This window comes from Malania oleifera, chromosome 5 (genome assembly GCF_029873635.1).
Source record: "Malania oleifera isolate guangnan ecotype guangnan chromosome 5, ASM2987363v1, whole genome shotgun sequence".
NCBI classification, from domain to species: domain Eukaryota; kingdom Viridiplantae; phylum Streptophyta; class Magnoliopsida; order Santalales; family Ximeniaceae; genus Malania; species Malania oleifera.
The window spans coordinates 32,119,461-32,146,793 of record NC_080421.1 but is presented as its reverse complement, the minus strand read 5'-3'; the positions used below and the strand labels follow the sequence as shown (position 1 = coordinate 32,146,793).

At 36.1% G+C, this 27,333-nt stretch overlaps 1 protein-coding gene across 1 annotated transcript; it reads left to right on the top strand.

The window, feature by feature from the left end:
* The first annotated feature begins 20,567 nt into the window (after positions 1-20,567).
* On the top strand, positions 20,568-22,876 carry LOC131155913 (uncharacterized). Its single transcript, XM_058109362.1, has 5 exons — positions 20,568-20,648; positions 21,127-21,204; positions 21,324-21,387; positions 21,517-21,635; positions 22,577-22,876. The coding sequence occupies exons 1-5, from the start codon at positions 20,568-20,570 to the stop codon at positions 22,874-22,876; spliced, it is 642 nt and encodes a 213-aa protein (XP_057965345.1).
* The last annotated feature ends 4,457 nt before the right edge of the window (positions 22,877-27,333 follow it).

The following is a 27,333-nucleotide window of genomic DNA, read 5'->3' as shown; positions in this document are numbered from 1 at the left end:
ATATATATGTGTGTGTGTGTGTGTGTGTGCATGCGTGTGTGTGTGTGTGCGCGCGCACGCGCGCTCAAGTTTGAATGTTGATAATTTAATAATGTGTGTGTGACGAAGTGTCATATATTATTTTTGTGATGTTGGAGTAGTGCTTGTATTTATTGAGAATATATTGTCATCTTAACAAATGCCCTTTTCCTCCCTTGATAATGTATTAATTGTGATAATAAATGGATGACGCTTTAAACTTTTGAATTTTAAGTAAAATTGAACTTTGAGATGTAGACACACATTATTATTGGTACAGTCTTTATGTCTAATTATTATATTTGTATAATGACTAATCTCACTGATTGTAATGAATTTCCTGATATTAATGTAAATAGTACAGGATTTTATATGACTAGTATATTGAATAAGTAAACCTTGGTTTTGTAAAAATCTGTAAGTCATATTAAATTAGCAACTTCTACTAAATGAAGCACACACCAATTGTAAGAAGACTGACAAAGACAATATGAAACACTAGAGAAATTCTAGAGTCATGGGTGAATATAATTCTCGTATGTTATTGATTTAGGTATTGACCCCGTCTGAAAAAGGAACAAAAAATTTGTTTTCAGCTAGTATCTTAGGGTTGTGTCTTCGAGACGTTTGAGATAAAAACTTTTCTATATTGTGTATTTGTCCACAGAATTTACGTTCTTTAGAATGCCCAGTCTGTATGTCATGATTCCAACATCATGTTCCTTCATAAAAAATCCCAAAAATATACCTTAAGACCTAAAACCCGCACTAACTTGACAATTTGTTGAACTTTAATTTGGATATTTTGTTTTGGTAACTTCTATTGGAATTAAGACATTTTCGACCCATGCCTTTAATGCATTGGATCAAAGTGACCATGTTATTGTAGGTTATAATTGTGGGTTAACGTACATCTTTTGAAAATTTAAATTGAAATAATTGAAGACAAATGCTTTGATTGATGGTATATGTTTATAATAAATGGTAAATTGCACTACTGAAATCAATGGTTGTGTTGGAACGCCAATCTGCATGGCATGATGCAATATCTGTGAATTGCATGGTGTAAGTGTAATTAAGGTTGTTGCATGTTTGAAAGAAAAGTTTATTTTGTGAAAACACCTTAGTTTCAGGTACATTTTTGTTGAGAAAATGTTCATGTTACAGGTGCATGCTGACCAAAATTTCAATTAAATTTAATTTCCAAAAAAAAAAAAACCGACCACATGTAGAAAGGATATATATATAAAAGATTGATAAATATTTTTGATGATGAGTGAAAGTTAAAACGAAGTCATTTCCATATCGCCCTAATTTTGCTCGATAGATGCATGCTAGATCATTTGATTTTAATTATGGATAAAGCTATGATATAATTTTGTCCACCACTAGGGAATTCTATTTTATGAATGACGTTAAAGTGTTTGTACGTTTGTGGTTGATGCATGCAAGATGGATATAAGTATCAGATAAACAACGTATTTGCATTCACCTTCATGCAGTTATTCGTTTAAGGTAGAATTATTGTAGTGTGTACGCTCTATATTGTTCCTCTATTATACAAGCTTCAGCTCTCGATTATGCCTCCATTGTATACTAATTTTTATTTTCTGGATGTCTTAATTTGTAGGGTTCTTGGCCGGTATAAACATCAGTCAGCCATGTCATGCAGCGACTCACAGTCATCAATGCAACGTTGATTATACTTTTTCTTGATAAAATCTTTATTTTTATTTTAGACAAATTAATGTTTATCTTTTGAATTTGACATTTGTATATCTATTTTTATTTGAATTTTTGAATTTTTGAAATTTTTTTGTATTGTTACATGTGTTTTTTTTTATTGTAATGGATTTATTTTTAGATTACCAAAATTTTGAATAATTTATGAATTTTGTAGTAATTATGTTTCAGGTTATCAATGCCAAAATGGTAACGACTGATTTTTACAGGAATGATAATTTAACAAATTATATTAAAAAAATTTCAAAATTTTTCATTTTTTAATGAAGGATTAAAATTCGCACTAATAGTAGGGCTTAGGAGCAATTTACATCCATGTACAAGCCATACTATACGTATGTGACGATTTTAGATCATTCATAATACGTCTGACTAGGACTGCGAATTGTAATTCGTCAGCAATACTACCGGGCTACTATTAAAAGACATTTTTAAATAATCATTATCACTACTAGAACCCTACTATTAGTGATTATTGAGTAAGCGCTTATGGATTTTTCGTTGATATATTAGAGTGTTTATGGATGGTTTATAATCTGTCTCTATACTTTTATTGTGATGAATTTAAAATTCATCCAATAGTTATATTAACGGCATATCTACAACTAATTTAAAATCGTCACTAGTACTGATAGAAATTCCGTCACATATACTATTAGTGCTGACTGTTTATAAGTACTTAGTGATGGATTTAGAATGACCAAATTCACTATCGCTTGCTTTTGTGGAAGAATGACAACAAAACCTTTATGAGAATATCAATATTGGATATTAATATTGTTACCATTTCTCTTTAATTGCCCTATTAGGCCCATTAGTGTCAAGTAGATTAAAAATTGTCTTGTATTTAACTTTGAATAATTCTATAATGGGAGAACAGTAGGTAGTCGGTGCCACGGGTAAGCAACTCAATAAACATAAGATATCATGTCTAACACTTATGTAGCTGCATTATACATAAACTAGAGAGCGAGAGAGCGAGCACACAATAGAATAATATGGCATAGTTGTAACATCTCATTATCCTAGATAGCATGTCTAACACTTGTGCAGCTGAATGTATACATAGACGAACGAGATAGAGGAGAGACAGCAATCTGAGTAAGTGGTCCACGGTTACGGCTTTATCATAGATATAACATGTACTCACACTTTGCATCTGCATGTATAATAGACAAAAAGAGAGAGAGAGAGAGAGGAGAGGGAGAGAGTAGAGAGAAGATCCATTTAGTTAAAATATTAAACTTTAAATATGTTTCCTTATTACCCTTTGAAACATATTGCTTATGGGGCAAGCATTGTTAGGCCAAGTGGACAACGCGCGAGGTTATTATGGCTAGGCATGCCAAACATTTTGTGGTTGCATTATAGTTTAGTGGTCGGCATCTCCACAAACGTTTCCATAAGTATTCATAAACCCAACATTAGTTTGGTGTGTTGTGTGTGTTTTGTGGGTGTTTGGTGTTTGATTAGAACGAGAGAGATAGACGAGATGTTTATATACCCCAAAATTTCCTTTGGTTTTCGAGATAATCCCGAATTGCAACTCTTTGTACAATTTGGATTTGAAATGGCTTCGAAAAAAAGCTAGTATAGGATGTCCATAAATGGGTTATAATGGTGACTTGATTAATCGTAGCACTCATCTTATGCAGGTAGTATGCTCGCCAACTCAAATCACAACTACGTTGGATAAACTGTTTGAGAAAATAATAGGGAAAGCATAGAAAATGACAGAAGGAGAAGATGGAGCAGAGCAGTTGCAGGGATGACTAGCTTAGAGAGGAAAGTCTATTGGTGCGCCTTTACAACTGCCTTGGTCTCACTTCCATTTATACCACCATTAGCAAGATCCGAGTTCCCACCCTTCCCTTCTTTCCCCCTTCCCCCAGTCCTTTTATCCCATCAAACCCAGCCCCTGTCTACCTCCCCGCCACTAGTTTTTTCTTTCTCACATTTCCCCTGGTTATGGGAACAATTGTTTTAATTACCTTCAAAACTCCAGTTGGAATTGCTGTTTATTGTTGGCTATGGTTGATTTCGATCTGTATTGTTAAAACATAATTGTGTTATGTCTTGATTATAAATGAAGGAGCGCTCAGTATTGTACAATAATGGTTATGCTTAGTTTAGAGCCTTCAATAAAATTCCTATATAATCTCATTTAATCAAACTCATTTGATTGTTTAAATGTTTAAGATTTATCAAATGATAACGTAACGTATTTTTTATAGGGCACATAATTTTATTTGCCATGAAATTGTGGTTGGAAAATCAAATATTTATATGTTGTCTTGGTTTTTACAATATTTTTTTTATCAAAAATAAAGTGTTCAGGTCTCAGGGCGTTTTTCATTTTCCTCAAATTTAAAATTATGTTGTTTATGTGAGTTAAAGAGCAATATTTTAAAAAAAGAATTGCAAAGATAAGGTTGTGCCATCGGAAGGTCTTCTATCGCTTGTAGGGGAAACCTTGTGCTATCGCGCTCTACCTCTACTTCGTCACCGCTCCATATGCTTCTTTTGGGGCCGCATATATTAACAGTGTTGTTCAGGCACATTTGGTAGTATTCTCTCTTGGCAATTTTCTTTTGATATCCGCTACACCCTTATTGTCTCTTTTCCTCCATTTTCTGCACAAGCAAAGTGAAAAAAGGGTTTATTCACTATTGCATGCATTACATCCCACCTTCTTAAATATTAAACTTCACATCCATAATATAAAATCCTCAATTTCAGCTTCAAGCTCTTGTCTATCTAGTCATGTCACAACTCAGTACCTCTACAAGTCGCTCGAGATTCAACTCCAAATTCACACAATCATAAACATGCCCAACTCAACAAAAAAACAATAACCCAAACCACAAAACTTAACCCCTTTCATTTCATGAGTCATTAAAACATGTCAAAGCACTCAACTTCCCCAATTAACTCAGGACACATTAACTCTTGACTAGTGCTTAATTGAAACGTTCCTAACTCCTTCATGAAATTAACCTAACCCTATGAGATTATGATGGAATAAATGCTTATATACAGCATTGATGTAGCATCTGAATCAGGCTCCTTTCAAATTGTATAATTGAATGCGTTGTGTAGGACCCCAACATGGGACCTCACTTATCGGGACGTCCAAAACCTTTTGACATCCCAAATGTCATGATCCCCACTAATTCTCTAAAACTTCTTCTTTTATCACAAAAATGAACGAGCGATTTAACGCTATCAGAAAGAATAAAATGACATATTGAATTTAGTGAAATTTAAAAAACAATTGCTATCTTCCCTACGAAATCAAGCAACGACAACAAGGGAAAGAAGTAAAACTCATAATATACCACTCAGGCGGCATTTGCTTCAGCTAAATTTTTGATTCCAGGTAAAAAAACTTAGAGCAATGTAGAAAGAATTGATTTTTTCATAATAAATTATATTTAGCAAAATTATTTACTACTGTAATAGTATGCCTTGGGGTGAATTCGGAGATTGATAACGTTTCATTAAGTTTAAATAACAAAATATAAGCTAATTTGGGAATTTCTCATTAATAAGAGGGATGTAATTATATATATTGGCTTTGTTGAATTTTAGCTAAACCAAGAACTGAACCAAACCGATCAATTTTTCAGTTGGTCAAATTGGAAGATCCAGTAACCAAATGCCAACACCATTAGATTTTCACATTCCTAACGAGTTTGGTTTGAGTTTTTTAATGAAATCAAAACTCCAGATTTCTTTTATTTATGTGCAATCAAATTTTGTAACTCTCCCTAAGCCCATTTCTAATGCTTAAACCAAGTAATTTCCCGGGCCAAGGCCAACTAACACAAACCATAAGGGGTTTAAAAGATCAAGTAGGTTCTTTGTGACGAATGGCTTTTATAAGCAAATATATTATATAAAGCAAATTTGTCATCTATTTTTATGTGGGATGATATCCCCACTTTCCTACTCTTTTCTTCTCCTCTCGTTAGTCCCCCACTTTAAATTTTTAATAGCCCATGTCCCACATTGGAAGGATGGAGTCCTCCTCAATCTTCTGCTATTCTATATAATTTTGAGAATTAAACATTGGATGTTCAGGATGCCAACAAGCACCCACCTCTGTTGAATTTAGGCTGGAGTTGGTAGCAACTCACCAAACCTCATCATAAACCAGCTCCAGCACCCTTGTTGTATTGTAATCTCACTATCGTTAGATCTTTGGTCTATAATAGATATGTTGTATGTGTTTTTGTAATGTACTACTGGTGTAGAGAGGGTAAACCGGTGCAAGAGATTTGAATTTGATATTTTCCTCTGTAGATTTTATTTCCAATATTAACGATAAAGTGAAATTAGTAATTTTTGCCATTGAGTGGCATTCCATCACCAATTTTTCAATTATAACCAGTAATTGAGTGAGTCCCCCTCCACACCATCATTGTTGTCAGAGTTTAAGGTTTTGGCCGAAAATTGCACAACAGAGGCTACGATGAGGGTAAATTTCAAAATTTTGAATCTTGATTTTTAAGTTACGTCTAATCCAAACTTGATCCAACTGATCGTTAGACATTGGCATTGAGACATGTTCAACGTATGAAAAAAATTTCGTGCATAAAAGAAAGTCCGACGGAGTGTTGGTGGGCCTCCCACACGTCTCTCACAGAGGTCCGATAGATGAAGCAACGCCCTCCACACGCGCTGCATGCGCCGGCGACGATACTGACCACCGACGTCACACCCCTCACACACTTGAACGCTTCTTCTTTGCCCGACTGGTGAAAATTCCGGCCTGGAATACAACTATAATCCTATCTGGCAGACCAAGTAGGCCCAACGCCTGCTCTCTACCCGCATATTACAATCCTACTATCGAACCTGACCCCATCCGTCGCTGAACATCAATGAAAAACGAGGAGCAGGTGCTCGATAGACCCAAAATTGCCACGGTGGCCATCTAATGGCATTTATTGACGACGTGCTTTTGGGTCCATAAGTCCACTAGAATTCAGAAATTTTCTTGTAATAGCTGGTTTAGTGTCATTTTGATCGTATTCCGTCAACCCAACCTGTTCTTAAAGTTTTTTTTACCTTTTGAATAATTGGTGTCTCCCCCCCCCCAGAACACGATCACAGATTTTGCCAGAAAATAGAATCTCTAATCGATTGGCGAATCTATTGTTTGTATATATGCCAAACGTCGATGCCAGACGTACTAAAAAAAAAAAACGGGAAGAAAAAAAGAGAGAAAGGAAGGGGGGGAAGGGGGGATAAGGGGGAAGAAAAGAAAGGAGGGGGACGAGAAGGGAGGCGAAGGCAAGAGGGGGGGAGAAAGGGGTAGACTACAAACGTGTGATCCAAGCTGACATAGGATAGACTATGTACAAGGTCGCTATTCAAATAAGGAGCCTACGTAGGTTGCTTAGATTTCGTGGACACGATCGTTAAGATTGGTATAGAGATAGCCCCCATCGGAAAGAAGAAAGGAATTATCTATGTCTGACCGTCTGCACGGAGAACGTATGCGTGCAAGACCATATCAAAGGAAAGAGTTGCAAGGCAAGTCCATAATCTACCAAGGCCTTGATGTAGATGCCACGTTCTTAAATCATTTATCTCTAAGCCAAGAACATCCAAATAAGTTTTGGGACTCTCCGGTCCATTGAACACTCAATGTGCAGATCAAGTAAAGAAGATTTTTCTCAAATATTTAAGGTGATTTTTGAATCCTTATCATGAATCATACTTAATCTATTGTTGTATTACATACCCGCGTTATGATATTATCAAATCAATTGAGAAAGACTGGAAAGATACTCTTAATGACGAGAGAATTTTGTGAGAAATTTTGGCGATCTTTAGATCCTAATTTGATTATATGCTTAATACCAGTGAAAACAAATTCTGAAACCAATGTCCATATAAGAACTTGTGGCTCACTCCAATCCTATTGATCAAAATTCAAGAGGGGTGAATATAAGGTCACTAGAGCATAGGCTGTTCCCAATGAAGTTGTCCCCTCACTATAAGATGGGTTTCGAAAAATGGGGGGACTCACAAGGGGGACTAGGAAGGGTACGAGAGTCAAGGATCCTCGTGGATTAATTTTTGGAACTTTTGTATCTGGCCTAAGTCAGCATACACAGAATGAGGTCCCACTAGAGAGGGGAACGCAAATAACAGAACTATACCATGTGGACAAAGGACAATGAAGAAGATGGTTTAACATACTACAAAAAATAGATATATTTTGAAGGATCAAAAACCGTCAAAAACTGTTTAATAAAAATCGTCACTAAGCTATTATTGATATTTTATAAGTAATAGTGACAGTTTTTAAATAGTCGGCCTAGACTTAAACTACTACTGAAACTAAAAAAAAACCCCTTGCCGTTACTAATAATTATTAGTGATAATTTTAAGCATACTTATACGATTAGAAGTATTGTGAAATATTATCACATCACTAGAACCCCTAATCATCTCTCAATATAAAATGATACTTGATGGCTCGACTTAAATTTGTCATTGTTGGTATACTAATAGTGATGAATTTGGAAACTGCCAAACTAAAATTTATTATTAGTGAATTGTGTTGGAAAACTATCACTAGATACGTGAGTAGATGAACGAGATTTAAACCATTCACTTAAATACTTGGACTTGGGGCTGTAAAATGACGTTTTCGAATTATGTCAGACTAATAACTGTAACTATTAGGGAATATTTATAAATTTATGACTACTACGTATACTAGAGTGAGATGTTGTTAATTCGTCACTATTAGTCTACTCTTAGTGAAGGTTTTAAAACCGCACTAATAGTAATAAAGTACTGACGAATTAGATCTTCATTAGTACTTTGGTTTTGTAGTGACGTTTTGAAATTCGTCACTAATATTGTACATCTTATTGAAGTTTGGATTTCGTTACTAATACTACTCTAGTAATATGATGATTTTTAATTCGTTACTATGAGTCTAACTATGATGGTTTTTTTAATTAAATTAAGTTCTCGGTATCAATCGTAATTACATTTCCTATACATACGTTAAACCTCATTACCTACAAATTCAATATATCAATGGTCATTTTCATAACAATCCCAAATTCCATGATTCAAATACATTAGTACAATTTAAATTCCAAAGTATAGAAATTTTAATCTGTTCGATGAAAAAAAATACAAAAATCAACTCAAAGCTTCATCCATTGTTAAGCATGTCGGCATGTTGTTGTCCTCAGAAATTCCGGTCCACGACAACACTCGAATATATGGTTTCAAATTACTCAGAGATAACTAAAAAAATGAACAGTACAGAAGAACTTTACAAAATCTTTATAATATCAGAAGGGCGTTGAGCGGCCGTCTCATCATCTAGCAGCCTGAAAAATAAGAAGCAAAGTTAGAATCAAAACTCAAATAATTGTAACGAGTCGCATAGATAACACACAGAAAACCTACCAAATGCCAATATCAATTTGGAAAGCCATATGGAATATGTCAAGTAGTTTTCAAGACACACGTGCAGTTTTGACTAATCATGCATTATAATAAGTGGTTAACGCGACGAGTTTATTAGAGACGAAGTGTAATAAAACGGAAACAATTTTTTATAATAAGATTGTCATATCGTATTTCGATTACAAGTATGCAACAATGCTATGAAGACAATTTACTCATCCTTCAAAAACATTTAACAAAATCATTTCTATTGTTCATTTTTAGAAAGTTTACAAAATTTCGCCGCATGCTGACCGGATTTTGAATAATACTAAAAGATATTTGACCTAAAAGGGAGTTTTCATATATTAATATAGAGCATCGAGAATCCTAGTTTCACTACCAGCATGCAATAACGCAACTTCTACATCACCAGGCATACATGTGACACTTTATACATACCAGTATCACTTAAGTATCCAGTTATATGTCACATATAATTCCACTTAGCACTCAATAGTTTTGACGGGCAGGCAATATAATAAGTCTTAAGCGTCAATTCTGGGAGATGAGTTTCAAAAATCAAATAATAAATCAATATATATCAAATATAAGGATGTATAGAAAGTATGTCATTTCAAGCATGCTACATTCTGATAAGGGAATTCAATCACTCATCCTTTCAAAAATAGTTTTAAGCAATCATTTTCTGATTTCACTTTTGAGAAAGTTTTAAACAAAGATGTTTGGGCGAGCATGCCACTATAATTTTGAACATTTCCCACATGTTTTCCTGCAATATTCATATATATATATATATATTACAATAATATATGAATGGGCAGCTTCGATGAGGATCCTCTAGATTTACTACTAGCATGCAATACACAAATCTGCATCACCCATGCAGATGACATTTATACTATTAGTATCAACTCAATCCAATATATTCACAAGATATTCAATAAACATGCAATAGTTGTGACTAGAATGCAATAAATAAAGTAATAGTCTTTTTCAATGTGTTATCTTCTTCATATGCATAAGGTTGTAAATTGTAAATTGTAAGTTTGCTTGGATTTCAAACTTTAGAAGCAAGGAATATAAGGAGGTTCAAAAAGACTTAAATTTTTCAAAAATTAATTTGCATTGTTAGTATTTTGAGCTTCATCTTTCCCTCATGGGCTCATACTTTCCAAGACCCACATAAGTTCTAATTATACCAAGTAATATTAAATTCAGAATACAGAATGTATTGATTTCATATTATTACTACGAAGCCCCATAATGGCAAATATGTTGCAAACTCAAACTAACTTTTACATACCTTCTAATGAGAGGAGGAGCCACCTACATCACCTGGACGAGATTGGTGCATCATTTGTTCGAGCTGCGCTTGCCTGTTCATAAGGAACTCCAACTTGGCTTCAAAGTTGGACACCTTCTCTTTTAGCTACTGGTTCTCTAGGCCATAGCTGGACACCGTATCTTTCATTTTATGGTTCTCCATTTCTATCATTTGTATACAGTGAACCATCTGATTCACTCGATACTTGGCATCTTGACGCGCTCATTCAAACTTAGCACGAGATGCCACACTCATAGAAGATGATGTTGTTGGGATGATGTATCCACTCCCAAGACCTTTCATCCAGCCACCCGCTCGTTCCCTAAGCACCTAAGTGGAGATCTCATAATCCATCAATGGCTAACTCCCCTCTGGAACAGGTGCATCCCTCAGCTCAAGCATCTTCTCCTATTTTCAATCATGAAAATGATAAAAATGAAGAAATAAGAATACAACGTCAATGTTTTAAAAAAAAGTAATGAACCAAATGGTATATTTGACTTACATGCATGCCTTGCACACCCTGGCACCACTCCCCCGATCGCCTTTGGTGTGTTCTCTGATAAAGATCCGGAATTGGCTCGTCTACGCTAGTCTCAGGATCACACTACATTATCATATAAAACATCATTAATATTAATTTGGAAGTATAAACATAAATAACACTCGTTAGGTAATGGTTAGATAATTTTATAATAATTACCATTCTATGATTGTTGAATAACCTCGACCCACCGCAATGCGTTGTAGGGAATTCGCTGCGGTTCTCAGTATTTTTTTCACATATACTCTACAAAAAATATGCAATGATTTTTTATTAGCCACATCAATATGAAAAACTAGTTATTGTACTACAAACACATCACCTGATAGTGTGGGTCGCAGAAATGGCGACGCACCACCTCCCAATCCTCTTGGGTTATCTTATCGTATGCGTGCACTTCTTCCTGATCACCCATTCCCCTAAAATGTTCACCCAATTTCGCGCGATAGGTCTTAAATTTGTTGGAGAGCTGCATATCGACCACCCTTTTTACATGGTCGGCATGGAGAAAGTCTATATCGAACTCCTTTTGCATATGAAATACAGTTAGAATATTAGATAATTATTTGGCTAGCATATTAAAAGTAAAAAAAAAAAAAGTTTAGAATTACTTACCAATATGCGTCTGTACAAGAGTATGCGCTGAGCCTCTATCACCTGCGGCCAACTGAATGCGGTAACTGGAGCATAGTGTCGGCATATGATGCCAAGCTGCTGAGTTCAAGCTTTGTACCAAATGCTGCCACGCAAGGCCGTGAAGCATGGAGGAATGTCAATCCGAATTCGCTCCCCAATTCTGTGTAGGTTTTTTTGTAACTCAACATTGTTTGCTACATCACGGCCAGACCTCATCATCTGTATTGTAGAGGTCGATGCTAAAAGAAAAGTTAAAAAATAAAATATGAATTCATACATGTGAACAACCATCAATAGTATAATTTATCCTAACTCAATTTCTCGTAACCTTACCAACGTTGCTCACTATGGCGTGCAACTTACCCTGGGTTTGATCCCTAGCCAATGGATCCATGTTTGGTTGGGATCCCAAGGGCTGAGATGGTGATGGTGCCACATAAGGACCGACGTCCTCCACCAGTCCCACGGATGTTGGAACATCTGCCGGCGATGATGTAGTAGAAAGTCTGGACTGAAATCGGCCTTAACGATCTCTTGATGCCATGTCTGAAAAATATTACACAAGTAAATATAAGAAGATTGGATATTATATGGATCCATATAAATGTATTTTCAGTAGAATACACATGTCATATACATGGTGACAACATAACATGCGTACCTAAACCTATATGTTCTCAATATCGATATCATCGTCACTTTCTAAAGTGTCTTCCTCTTCACTACAGCACTCAACCATAGTTTCATCTTCCCCATTAGTTTCATCTTCGTCGATGAAGTCAACGTGTACATATTGTTCAATTCTAATGTCAGCGGTCCCTATATGTTCTACCGTAGCACCAACCCTATTCAATGGTATAGGATCGGCTCCTTCCTCGGCAACATTGAAAGCAGATTACATTGCTGCACTAAGAGATGGCTGCTCTTCTTGGTAAGCCTCGTCGCCGACACTTTTCTCCCCATCTACGATTTCTTTAATATCATACAAACTTCAAGAATGAATTTTTTGGGCCACATGTCATTCACCCTTCAATTTCATGTCCTTAAGGTAGAACACTTATTCTGCCTGCGTTGTTAGCACAAAAGGGTCATTTTGATACCACGTTTTGCTAAAATTGGTACTAATAAAGTAGGCATCTGTGTTTATCCCACTTTTTTTATTGCTAATGTACCACCATGTACACTTGAACATGTGGACAAGTTTGTTAGCTCCATACTGAAGCTCTATAATGTCATCCAAGACACTAAAGTAGTCAATTTCTTCATCTCCTTCTGTGCCAAAGACCGTAACCCCACAATTATGGGTTCTTCTATGTAGTTGAAGAGATTTCATATGAAAATGTAAGCCATAGACAATACAACCGCTGTAGGGGTTCACTCATTGATCGGGGCCGCATGCCAACGCGTACAAATCTTTACTCGCCATTGGTTCTTTATTTTAATACATGACTTTCATCTATTAATTAAAAATAAGTTTAGATAAGTAAACCATCAATATTGAAAATATACATTGCTTACAAATCACATAAAATTTGTTACTTACACGACTCCCACACTAATTGACAAATTCCTTCTTATGTCTTTTGTCAATATTCCTTTCATTTTGGGCTAGAAGTTCAGCTTTATGTTCACTATATACAATAATATTACATGTTAATGTCAACTAAGTATATATACATACATACATACATACACACACACACACACACACACACAAACACACACACACACACACACACACACACACACACACACATATATATATATATATATATATATATATATATACATGCATATGTAAATACAATGCAAAGTAAAGAGTTTGAAACCACGTACTCCATATATGGAACAATTTCCTCACAAATATTGAGGATGTAAAAATGCGCCTTTCGTAAGTCGTCCATATTAACGAAATCATAAATCTGTGCATCGAACGGCCGAACACTTCCTCAAAATATAGAGATGCTAGGTTCTTCATCTTTGGAATTAATAGCATGAATTTCTACATTTCGCTCATCATGAGTGAACCTTGTCTCAATATCATGTACATACATCGAGCAAAATGCAAGACATTCATTGTCAATGTATGCCTCAATGATTGAACCTTTCGGTTATGCCTTATTGTGCACATACCCCTTCAAAGTGGACAAGAATCTATGCATTTTACATAGCATTAGTGACTTCTATGCACAAAGAAAGTGAGGAAATCATGCAAACATTGTAGAAAGACTTTATAATTTACCTCTCAATAGGATACATCCAATAATATTGCACCGATCCTCCAATATGGCAACTCATAGAAGATGCTTCTCTTTGTCCAATTCATCTCCCACTCAGCATGTTTTCTTTTTCTACTGGTCGGTGGTTTCCCAAATTTCACATCTCCGATCAACCTGAGCTGGTTTAATATCTCTTTCCCACTTAGTTAGTTTGGTTGCAACCTTTGTTCAGGTTTTCCATTAAAGCTTTTGACGCCATGAGTCCTCCAAGGATGTCCATGTCTTAGAAAATAATGATGACACATAAAACATAACTTGCATTTGTGCTTCAAGGATAAGGACCCCGCATTCTTATTACAGACTGGGCATGTTAAGTAACCTTTTGTACTCCAACTCAACAGGTTGTTGTAAGCGGGGAAATCATTAATTGTCCACAACACTACAACATGAATCCGAAATGTTGTTGTGGTTTCCACATCAAATGTCTCATCTCCTTTTTCCCATAGTTCTTCCAACTCGTCAATTAACAGACACAAGTAAACATCAATATCATTGCTAGGTGCCCTCGGTCCAGGAATAAGCAGAGACATATAAATGAGGGGTTCTTTCATACATCGCCATGGCGGCATATTGTATGGCATCATCATAACTTGCCATATGCTATACGAGTTGTTTATGTTACTGAAAGGATTGAACCCATCTGAAACAAGGTCAAGCCTAATGTTACAAGTATCATTAGCAAACTGCGGATGCTTTTTTTTAAAATCAACTCAAGATTCGGAGTTCGCTGGATGGCTAAGGGTGTTTCCATCTTGAAAACGTTTCTCTTGATGTCATCTCATATCTGCAGTAGTCTTTTTGCACATGTACAATCGTTGTAAACGCAGTATTAATAGACAATATTGTAAAACGTTTTGGGGAATCTTTTTACCCTTCTTCTGATTAGTTTTATACCTTGATTCACCGCATTCTGGGCACTCATTCGCATTTTCATGTTCACCATAAAAGAGTGCACAATCATACCTACACGCGTGTATTGGAGTGTAACCAAAACCCAATTCATGTATGTATGTCTTCGCCTCATAAAAAGACTTTGAAAGTGTTTCACCATCAGGTAGTGCCACCCTAATAAGGCTTAAGTACATGTTGAATGCGCTCTGAGATGACTCATGCATTGTCCTTTCATGAAGCAACTTTATCAGGAACTCTAATTTTGAGAACTTTGTACAGTTTGGATATAGGGGCACTCGTGCATCCCTCATGAGACTAGCAAATGGTTTACTGAGTCGATTTAACGTACTAGGATCTCAAGGTATGGTACCTTCTGAACTAGATCCATCACCAGTACGTGCCACACTAACATCGCCCGTGTCCACTATAATCCCCCTTTGCAAGTCACCTAACATTTCGATTAACTCTTCCAAATGTGTATCACCACCTATTATATTTTCCCCTCATCTTCATCATCACCATCATCACTCTGAACTGGGTAATCTTTACTATGGAACACCCATGTTGTGTACGTTTTCTCCATTCCAAAATCTAATAAATGTGAATGGACCAGATCAATTTGTTTGAATGTTATGTTTTGGAATTTCTTACAAGGGCACCTTATTCTAGTGACTTTGTTTACACGAGAATGCACGAACTCTATGAAATCATGTACCCCTTTCACGTATTCTAAAAAAAACCCAACTCGAGTTTTCATCCAACTCTTATCCATGTTCATTAATAACCCTATAACATGTTCAAGTAAATGGTGATGATTATATTTTCATAATGTTTATGACGCATGCATCATAAATCCTAAAATCAACAACCTTCCGTCTAAAGGGTACGAATCCTATCGCATTCAGGTATGTTGCATTTACATTGCAATTAATCACTCAAATTCCTTCATCATAGTCATTAAAATTATTTGCAGCATCTTTATATGGCTCTCCAAGTACACGAGATGGGGGAAATGAACATGTTGCTAGTTTTCCATCACTAACAAATTGTCACGACGCTGCACTATGCACCTTAAGAACACAAGTAGAGATGCGCTCGAAATATATAATGACAATGAACAAAGGGTGAACGATGACAACAACTTCCTGAACTGTCCACATTGGACAATCCAAGAATAGTTGAAATAAAAATATTACTAATCATAATTGAAATAATAATTAACATGTTCAATTGAATATTAGTCAACAAAGTATGACTAATAATCAATTGAATTTCAATAATTGTTTTATCTCACATGTACGATGAGGCATGAATGTATAGTAGCCATTCTTGAACGGGTCTAAGCTTCAATAAACACAAGAAATGAGAGTAATTAATTTGGCAGTTTACTTCATTTGGCATTTAGTTCTTGGTCTTTCACTATATTTTATACATTTTTGTTCTGAACATTTTATAACCATGCACAATCTCAAACATTTGCGTTTCCCACCAGTCCAAGAAAACACACTATTGCTAGAAAAACGTAATGATATAGTGAAGTACAAAATACAAGTAGAAACCAAAAGGACCATGTATTTTCATTAATTTTAGAGGCAATACAATGTACATGGAAACATCGAAGTATGCGTACATCCATTCAAAAGCATGGTAAAATAGAATAAAAGAAAAAATAAATAAAATAAAATAAAAGCAAAGGGTGCATGAGTGCAGTACATAAGCAAAAGAGAAAGTGCATCAAAAGATCCCAAGCATTCAATCTATCCTAATCAGAGTCATAATCAGAATCAGAATTGGCCGAGCACGGCGAGGTTGCTACTACTTTAGCGGCATCTTGGTCCCGTGCCATTTCCTCCAGAATACGACGCAAGTTAGGGGTAAGAGGGGAGGGTGGTGGTCCACGTGGCCTAAGGTTATGGTGTGGCACCAGCTCGTTAAGAATGTCTGTCGGAGGCCCCATGACAAAATCATGTGGCATGGTCGGCCTAATCATATGGAACAGCACCGAATGAGTAGGCATGTCCTCTGTAAGCCCTGGGGTAACATTCAGTGACTGCTCTATAATGGGTGGCGCAACAGAATGTGTTGGGGCAACTGCACATCCTCAAAAATCACCCTTGGTGCTCTCATCTCATTCGAAATCTGTCTGTGCTCACTCAAGGCCGCTCGACCCCTAGAAGAAGACTCTTCCTTTGGAGGGTTCTGGACTCTCTACCGCTTGGCAGTAATTCGTGGCGAGTGACCATGCTTTGAGGTAGCCTAAGGCTTCGTTCGCGAAGGCATTGGCCAGGAAAGACGAAACCCTAAGATTTATGTTGAAAACAAAATTTTTTTCAGAGGGGCATACTTAACAATAACATTACGAGAAAATATTCACCCATTCACTCTAGAATTTCTCTAGTGTTTCATATTTTCTTTGGTTCTATACAATCTTTGGTGTGTGCTCAAGTTTGAATGTTGATAATTTAATATGGCTTCATGATTTTTTACAAAACCAAGGTTTTACTATAATATACTAGTCATATTAAATATTCATATTCAATTAATATCAATGAAATTCACAAATCAGTTGAGTATTAGTCATTATACAACTACAATTAATTTAGACATAAGACGTCCAATAAAATGTTATGTCTAACATCTCAAATTTCATTTTTACTTAAAATTTAAAAAGTTTAAAAGCTATCATCCATATACTTCTCACAATAATCTTTATTTTCAATGGAAAAAAGGATTTGTTAAGACAACAATATATTCTCAATAAATACAAACACTACTCCAATATCACAAAAATAATATATAACACTTCAATTTCAGCTACAACTAAAAAAAAAAAAAAAAAAGAATTTCAAGAAAACAAACTACAATTACACATTTCAAAGACCAAATCAAAGACAAAAAATATATTAGACATAGTAAAGCAAGTAATAGAAGCTTAATTCTAATCTTTATTCTCCAAAAATAATTTTTTAAAAAATACCAAATCATACACACATACATAGTCACACACACACACACACACAGAAATTCGTCGATAAGGGTATGAGTTCACAACGAACTCCCTTCTTGCCTTCGTCAATGAGATGACGTGGTTCGTCAACGAGGCTATGTGGCCAAAGGTTTATAAATAGCAAAAAAAATCGAGATTCAACGAAAGAAATTCAATTTTTTTTGTTTTTCTCTCTTCTGCTCTGTTTCTCTCCCCTTCTCTCTAGATTTCTCACCCTATTTTTCCCCGTTTCGACGATCATAAGTTGCTATGTTGATCCTGGGGAGATTCTCTACAAGTCTGTTGGAGTAGATTGTTGGTTTGACCAACTTGGTCACCATCCCAAAACCAAGGTAAGTAGATTATTGGCGTATTTTCAGTATTACCAGGCTTACTTGAGTTTAGATTTTGTGTTGTATGGAAATATATTGGTGTTTTGTGGAATGAATTAGGATGTTATGATTTTAGGACTAGGGTGTTTTTGGGACCCTGTAGGCATGGGTTGAGGACCCCAGTGAATATTTCTAGGAGCCTAGGTAAATTATAGTTTAGAAAATTATGAGTATGTAGGTTCAAAGAAATAGAGTTGATTTATTGGAAATATGTATATATGTATTATTTTAGGATTTTGGGGATAGTACACAATAAGCGCAAGGAGTTGGAGGCGAGCCTCCTAGCCAATTTTGTAAGGGAAATATGCTATGCCAGATAAATTAGAATTTTTTTTTACCAGTAAAGATAGTATAAGATTATGGGTATTTTCAGAATAGATATTATACAATTATGCAAAATATATTTAATGAGTTATTAGCTATTGTGTGGCATGAGTAATATGAGCACAGTACTGAATTTATACAACTTTTACAAAATCATGAATAGGTATACAATAGTTATAGAACTATGATAAACAAAATATACAGTTATTTACAGAGCATATTATATAGTATTTATTTCAAAGCTATGGTTATCCAATATTTTACAGAATCATGTATTTACATAGTTTAACATGGTTTAATAGAAAGCATAAAATATAGTTTTACTGTGCAAATGTTATATATAGATCTCATAGCTATAACAAATAGTTATATAGTTTTACAGTTAATGTTTAAAATAGATAGTACAGTTAATACAGAACAATTATTACAGTGTTATGACTATTACAGTAGAAAGAGAATCATGGTGAACAATAAAATACATGTATATACTACAGTATTATATATATATATATATATATATATATATAGTATCAGACCCTGATGGACCATTACATATCAGATTATAGAGCACAATACCGTAGCTATACAGTGGAGAGAGTGCAAGCACACATTTTAGTTAGAGTGTGGCATTTTATGGTCAATTGTGTCGTTGGAGAGATTGCAGACTCCTTGGTAATCTGATCTAGGTGGAGGGGAGCGATTGCAATGCTCCCTAGATAGACCCAGGTTGAGGGGCCAATCTTGTACCTTAGTGAAGTTATAGTTGACTTATCTTGGAGGGTCGACCCGGATCAAGTCTCACCTTCGAGCCACACAACCCTATCATGAGGGGATTTGAATCATGACATACAGTTATCCATCCAGGGAAGTTTTCGCAGCTATTATATATGTATAGGAATCAGCAGGTTTACTTATAGTTATTAAACGTATATTCAAATAGAAAGTTCAATAACAAATGTATTTTAAGAAACACAGGTGTGAGTTACACTGTATATTATTATTACATGTTATTTTAGATTCAGTTAATTATAGTTTGTGTATATAGTTTGAAGAAACCCATATGCCACACACTAGTAATAGCATATTTCGTCTTACTGAGCGTTTGCTTCATCCCAGTAATTTAATATTTTCAGGTGATCCAGTTGGACAGGCAGACCTCATAGATAGAGAAGATATCAATTTTGCCATGTTTATAGGGTAAGTAGTTTTTGGAAGAGATGTATTTTTGTATAGATCCTAGGGTATCTGGACTTTTAAATTAAAGTGATGTACGTAAGTGGTGGAAATTCTGGTATTGTGTTTCTAGTTGTACACTTTATGTTTTCTATTGCCTAGGTATGAATGTGTTTTTAGGTATCAGAGAGCATGATATATTTACGAGTCAGTATTATGTTTATTATTATTATTATTATTATTATTATTATTATTATTATTATTATTATTATTATTCTTTAAAAAATGGCATGAAAAATCAGGTCGTTACAATTTGGTATCAGGACCTAGGTTACTAGGTTATGTAGATTCTAAAGTACAGCAGAAAACAATACCAAAAGTTAGGAATTGAATTTTGAGGATAATAGAATAGATCAATGAGTTAATGTTAAGGAATTAAGATGAAATTTAGGGTTCTGTTCTATAGTCTGGAAGTAGGAACTTCAGGGTGGTTTATGTGTTTTTCTTGGGGTGACGATTCCAGGAAAACCATAGTAAACTATCATCGATTTTTATTTCTATATGGTAGAACTAGACCTTAAATTAGAAATAGGAGGTATAGAGATATTTAATTAGAATAGCATTGTGAGGCAGTAGCGCCCACTCTAGTGGAGATGATGGAATAGGACCTTCGAGCACGGGAGGTGGGGATTCAGATGAGGTATTGCATAGTGTAGCTCAATAGGTCATGGCTGAGATAGCATGGAGCTCCAGGGAGTAGGGTGGTATGTTTACAGCACAAGGTTTCATGATAAAGAAATTTACAAAGATGAACCCTTCAGCATTTTCAAGAGCAACTGATCCTGCAATTGTTGAGAACTGGATGCAGGAGATAGAGAAGATACTGATGGTTCTTTATTGCACTGATGAGTAGAGATTCCTCTATGCCACGTATAAGTTGGTAGGAGAGGCTGAGAGATGGTGAACGGCTATGACGTTACTAGAGGAGCAAAGATCCATTCTAGTGTCGATGACTTGGGCCCGATTCAGGCACATATTCTTTGACAGATACTATCCTACCTCGGTCGGAGAGGCTAAAGTACTGGAGTTTCTGAGCTTGTCTTAGGGATCGATGACAGACCAACAGTACGCGGCGAAATTCATCGAGTTGTCATGATTTTGCCCTTATATTGTCCCAGATGAAGCTAAAAAGCACAGGATGTTTGAGAGGAATTTGAAGCGGGACATTTATAGATAGGTGGCAGTACTAAAGATACAGGATTTCTCAGAGCTGGTTGATAGGGCCATAATAGTAAAGGAGGATTTTCCAAGAGAGACTGAGATACAGATCCAGAGGAAGAGGCCTGCACCTTTAGGTTTTTCAGCAGGTTGTAGCCGAGGCCCTTGGAGAGGAAGTAGATCCAGTGGGGGTGAGAGGTAGAGGACAGGGCACAGTGGATTTCAGGGTGGGTGGTCTTATCCCACCTGCCCCAGATGTGGACGGAGACATCCAGTTGAGTGCTAGTTAGGGGAGAATGTCTGCTACCATTGTGGGAGACCCAGCCATATGGCTTGATCATGTCAGGGACTGCTGATTCAAACACCAGCTCCCAAACCATACCGAGGTGGTCATCAGGTGCCTCGTGAAGGTTAGTAGAGGAACACGGTGCCGGCGAGGGTCTATGCATTGATTCCAGGAGATGCCAAGACTTCTGGAGACGTTGTCACGGGTACACTTACTATATTATCATATAAAGTTATTATTTTGTTTAAAACAGGTGCCACCCATTCCTTTGTATCATCGGGGTATGTTAAAGTGGCTAGGCTAGAGGCACAGTTGTTAGATGTTGAGTTGTATGTTGCCACACCGATTGGATCTACTGTGAGGTGTAAGAAGGTACTTAGGAACTTTCTAGTGTGCATTTAGGGGAAAGTTCTACCAACTAATCTTGTGTTACTAGATATGCAGGGTTTTGATGTAATATTGGGTATGGATTGGCTGGCAACTAATCATGCCAACATAGACTGCTATAAAAAAGAAGTGATTTTTAGACCCCCAGGTGAGCAAGAATATAGATTTATGGGTACACATATGTATGCCTCGCCATAGCTAGTGTCAGCTATTCAAGCGAGGAGATTACTTCTAGGTGGTTTCCAAGGACACGTTGCCTATATAAAGGAGGTGCCAAAGGAAGAAATGAAATTGGCAGACATTTCAGTGGTTAGATAATTCCCAGATGTTTTTCCAGAGGAGTTACCTGGCGTACCACCAGATTGGGAGATAGAATTTGCAATTGATTTGCTACCAGGGACGGCACCAATATCTAAAGCGCCTTACAGAATGGATCCAGTAGAATTGAAAGAGTTAAAAGATCAATTGCAAAAGTTGTTAGATAGAGGTTTTATCAGGCCCAATGTGTCACCTTGGGGAGCACCAGTTTTATTCGTGAAGAAGAAATATGGGACCATGAGGAAGTGTATTGATTATAGATAAATAAACAAAGTGACGATAAAGAATAAGTATCCTTTTCCTAAAATCGATGATCTATTTGATCAGTTCTAGGGGACTTAGGTCAATTCCAAGATTGATCTCCGGTTATCACTATGAAAGTTAAAGCAAAGGACGTTTTGAAGACAACTTTCAAGACCAGATATAGGCATTATAAGTTCCTCGTTATACCGTTTGGTCCGATGAATGCACTAGAAGCATTTATGGACCTGATGAATTGAGAGTTTCATTAGTATCTGGACCAGTTTGTTGTGGTTTTTATAGATGATATACTGGTGTACTCAAAGAGCTTTGAGGAACATGAGCATCATCTAAGGCTGGTGTTACAGGTATTGAGGGAAACAGAGTTGTATGCGAAATTTAAGAAATGTGAATTCTGGTTGAGGCAATTCACCTTTTTAGGGCATGTGATCTCCGAGGATGGTATATTAGTTGACCCAAGCAAAATAGAAGCATTAGTTGATTGGTTGAGGCCGAGGAATGTTCAAGAGATCAAGAGTTTTCTAGGTCTGGCATGGTATTACCGACGCTTTGTAGATGGTTTTTCCATATTATTAGGTTCTTTGACATGGCTCACCAAGAAGAATGCGAGGTTTGAATGGTCTAATGAGTGTGAGCAGAGCTTCTAGAAGTTGAAGTAGCGGTTAATCACTGCCCCATTGTTAGCTATTCCATTGAGAGAAGATGGATTCATTATATACAATGATGCATCCCAGAATAGACTCAGGTGCATGTTGATGCAGCATGACAGAGTTATTGCATATGCTTCAAGGCAGCTTAAAGAATATGAGAAGAACTACTTGGGGCATGATCTAGAGTTAGCTACAGTGGTATATGCTTTAAAAATCTATAGGCATTATCTATATGGTGAGAAATACGAAATCTTCATGGACCAAAAAATTTTGAAGTATTTCTTTACCCAGAGAGAGTTGAATATGAGGCGGAGAAGGTGGCTAGAGCTTATGAAATATTATTACTACACTATCAGCTACCACCCTAGGAAAGAAAATGTGGTGGTTGATACACTGAATAGGAAAACAGCAGAAGCAACGGTGTCAGTAATGAAGATTCAGCACCCTATCCAAATGGATTTAGAGAGATTAGGCATGGAGTTGATAGAGGTCGATCACCAGGCATTCATTGCTGACCTACTGGTACAACCTACATTGCAATAAAGAATTAAAGCCGCCCAAAGGAATGATCCAGAATTAGTAGAGCTAATAGAGAATGTATAGGATGGACAGGGGGAAGAATTCAATATTTCAGATGAAGGGGCTCTTAGATTCCATGCTAGACTGTGCGTTCCTACGAATGCCAAGATCAGGAGGACGATTTTAGAGGAGGCTCATAGATCTCTATACACCATGCATCCATGTAGTATTAAAATGTATTGGGATCTACGAGAATTATTCTAGTGGAGCGGCATGAAGAGGGATAATGCTAAGTTCGTGAAGCAGTGCTTGATGTGCCAACAGATAAAGGCTGAGCACCAGAGACCCGAATGATGATTGCAGCCACTTTACATCCCTATGTGGAAATGGGATCACGTCTCCCTGGATTTTTTGATAGGGCTACCGCTTGCGTGATAGGGTCAAAATGCCATATGGGTGGTTGTAGATCGGTTGACAAAGACCACTCATTTTATCCCTATCAAAACCAGATATTCTTTGGACAGACTAGCAAAGTTGTGCATTCAGGAGACAGTTCACGATCATGGTGTGCTGGTATCTATAGTCTCAGATCGTGACCCTCGATTAAGGTCTTGATTTTGGAAAAGCTTTCAAAAGGCTATGGGGTCACAGTTAGCATTCAGCACAAATTTTCATCCTGAGACAGATGGGCAGACAGAGAGGACGATCCAGATAATTGAGGACATGCTACGAGGATGTGTGTTGGATTTTAGGGGTAGTTGGACCCAGAATTTGCTGCTAGCTGAGTTTACCTATAATAATAGTTATCAAGCCAGCATTGGGATGGCACCTTACGAGGCTTCATATGGTAGGAGGTGTCGTTTTCCATTATACTGGGATGAAGTGGGAGAAAGGCGAGTTTTGTAACTATATTTGGTGCAATAGGTGTGCAATAAAGTCTGGCTTATTAAAAATAGAGTCAGTGCAGCTTAGAGAGGGCAGAAAAGTTAGGCAGATATGCACTGCTAGGAGTTAGAATTTGACATGGGAGATCGAGTGTTCTTGAAAGTAGCTTCATTGAGAAGAATTATGAGATTTGGAAAGAAGGGTAAGCTAAGCCCTAGATACATTGGCCCATTTGAGATACTTGAGAGAGTGGGGTCAGTTGCCTATAGGCTAACTCTACCACCAGCTTTATCTAGAATTCATGACGTATTTCATGTTTCCATGTTGAGGAAATACGTCTCAAACCCTTCCCACGTGATTAGTTATGCAGAGATAGAGCTCAGGGATTCACTGACATATGAGGGAGCTTTGGTGCAGATCTTAGATAGGAAAGAACAGGAATTGCGTACTAAGAAAATTCAATTGGTAAAAGTCATGTGGAGGAATCATGCCATAGAGGAAGCTTCGTGGGAGCTTGAGGAGGAAATTAGACCGAAATTTTCACACCTGTTTAGTGGAATATACTAATAGTCAGTATGGTTCAGATAACAACAGTTTTATTTTATTCAGTACAAAGTGATGAATGTATAGTTGTATTTTAGATTATAGGGTAGGTAGTGTGTTAGTTTTGGGAGAACTTTTCTTTTATGAGTATATTTGTTGAATCAGGTGTAATCCCAAGGGGGGAGGGGTTGAATTGGGTATTTAAAAAATTCTTTGACATTTATTTACCTCTTAAACCCTTCTTATATATTTACCAGTGAATTCTTGTTACTTAATTACTTAGGTGTAAGGTTATCCAACCTATATATGCAATATACATAAATTAAATGCAGTGCTAAAAATAAAGAGTACAGGAAAACGAGAAGACAAACACGGTTTTTACGAGGTTCAGCCGACTTCGCCTACATCCTCGTCTTGAGCAACCACTCAAGGATTTCACTAAATCACTACTCCTTAAATTGGGATGGAGCTTCCCTTACAATCCGTTGCTTACAAGAGGCACAACTCCCTCCTACTCCACTAGTTACAAGAGATACAGCTCTCTCCTCACACAACGGTTCACACACCGAACCGTGTATATAATAGAATCTGAAAAAATAACACTCAAAACAATGCTTCTAGAAAAAGCTTGTGAGTACAATTCAATTTCCTAATACATTAACATATGATATAACTTGAAACTCATTAATGTATGAAAACGATACAATCGTTTTATGTATGATATGCTTCAACACACAAATCCCTATTTAACCAAAACTCCAAAGTTAAGATATATTTAAAAATGTTTTGGAGTATACTAGGGTTCTTGGTTCACTTTGCAAAAAAATGCACAAATATATTAGATGTGAACTTATTAATAGAAACTTTATCTTGAATATTAAATCAATCAAAATCACAAAGTTTTTCTTTCAAGTATTCAAACACAAACTAAGTATATTGTTTTTCAGAAAATATCCCTCAATAAAATGTATAGTTATAAGTATCAAGGATATTTAATCAAGCATTAAAATATCTAAAATATAGATCCTTTAGCAAACACACACTTGAATCAAACCTTTCAATTAATCACACAACCTAAATCAAGTAATGATCTTCTTTAGAATAACTATATATATGTATAGGCACTTTTAAGATCAATCTTTTAATCAAAATAGGTTTTTCAATAATAAGCTCTATGAACAATACATATGTATATTTATATACTCTTGAATCAAAAACCAATCAGCCAAGCTAAACAAGTTTTCTCAAGTAATGATCTTTTCAAAAGTCTATTTTTATACGTATGTGTACACTCAAGATCAAAACTTTTCTAAGGATAATTAAGAACACATAATGAGGTGAGAAGTTCTTAACAATAATAACTTGAAAGATCAAACCTCAATAATGGATTGAAGTACAGTTGAATGAATGAATGCTCTTTGATTTTCAAAATAGATTTGCCCAAATATAATGAAAGTAGAATGAAGTGCAGACAATCAACTCAAGTTTCTCTACAATCTTGCAATATGATGGGTTCTTCTCTTGTTATGTGTCTTCCCTCTTTTTATTTTTTTAGGGTATAGATATTCAATATATATAGTGCCTTACCCTTAGGATTGATCTCAGTCGTAGGATCAATTAAATAGCTCGTGGGTTCTTTTAATAAAAAACAAGTTTTTAAGTTTCCCGCAAGTTCAGGCGCCTGAGGACGAAAGCCCAGGTGACCGAAGTTCCTTAAGCCTTTGAAAAATCAAGTTGGAATACAAGGTCAGGCACCTAAAGAGGGAATTTCAAGTTCCTGAAGTGGGTTCAGGCGCCTAAGGTTCCAAGGTCAGGCGATCGAAGAGCCTTTGCCAACTTGCTATGTTTCCCATTAATTCTTCAGGCTACCGAACTTAATCTTCAGGTTCCTGAAGAAATTATTCAGGTGACTAAGGTTGAGTTCAGGCTATGGAAGTCCCCTTTTTCTCAATTTTTCTTTTCTAGTTTAAAATTTTGCTTTGCTCCTTTTCTTGGGTCTTTTATAAAACAAATTTTCCATGATTTTAAAACATTTCTAAGTCCATGGAAGTTTTCTAATGATGTACATGAAATGCATGAATCCTAAAATCATTCTAAATTACATTGAGCCTCAAATTAAATCATACGAAAATGTAAGTACATGAGTTCTAAATACCCATTCCCAAGATGATCTTAAACTTTGCCGCTTGCATCTTGATTCTCATACTCTTTGAGTTCCATGGATCTTGCTAAGATTTGTTATCTTTACTTTGTGACTTCCATGACTCGATATCCTTCTATGCATGCTTAATATAGTTCCTTTTCACAAACTCAACACACAGATTAAATACCAAGTGATTTGTCATTATCAAAAACGGATTGGACTCTTAGAGTCAACAATCTCCCCCTTTTTGATGATGACAAATGCACGAGCAAAAATATATAATGGGTTACACCTAACAAGGCTTCATACACAAAGTGTTTAGCCTAAATCCAAATGAAATATGAAATATACTCATAATAAATAT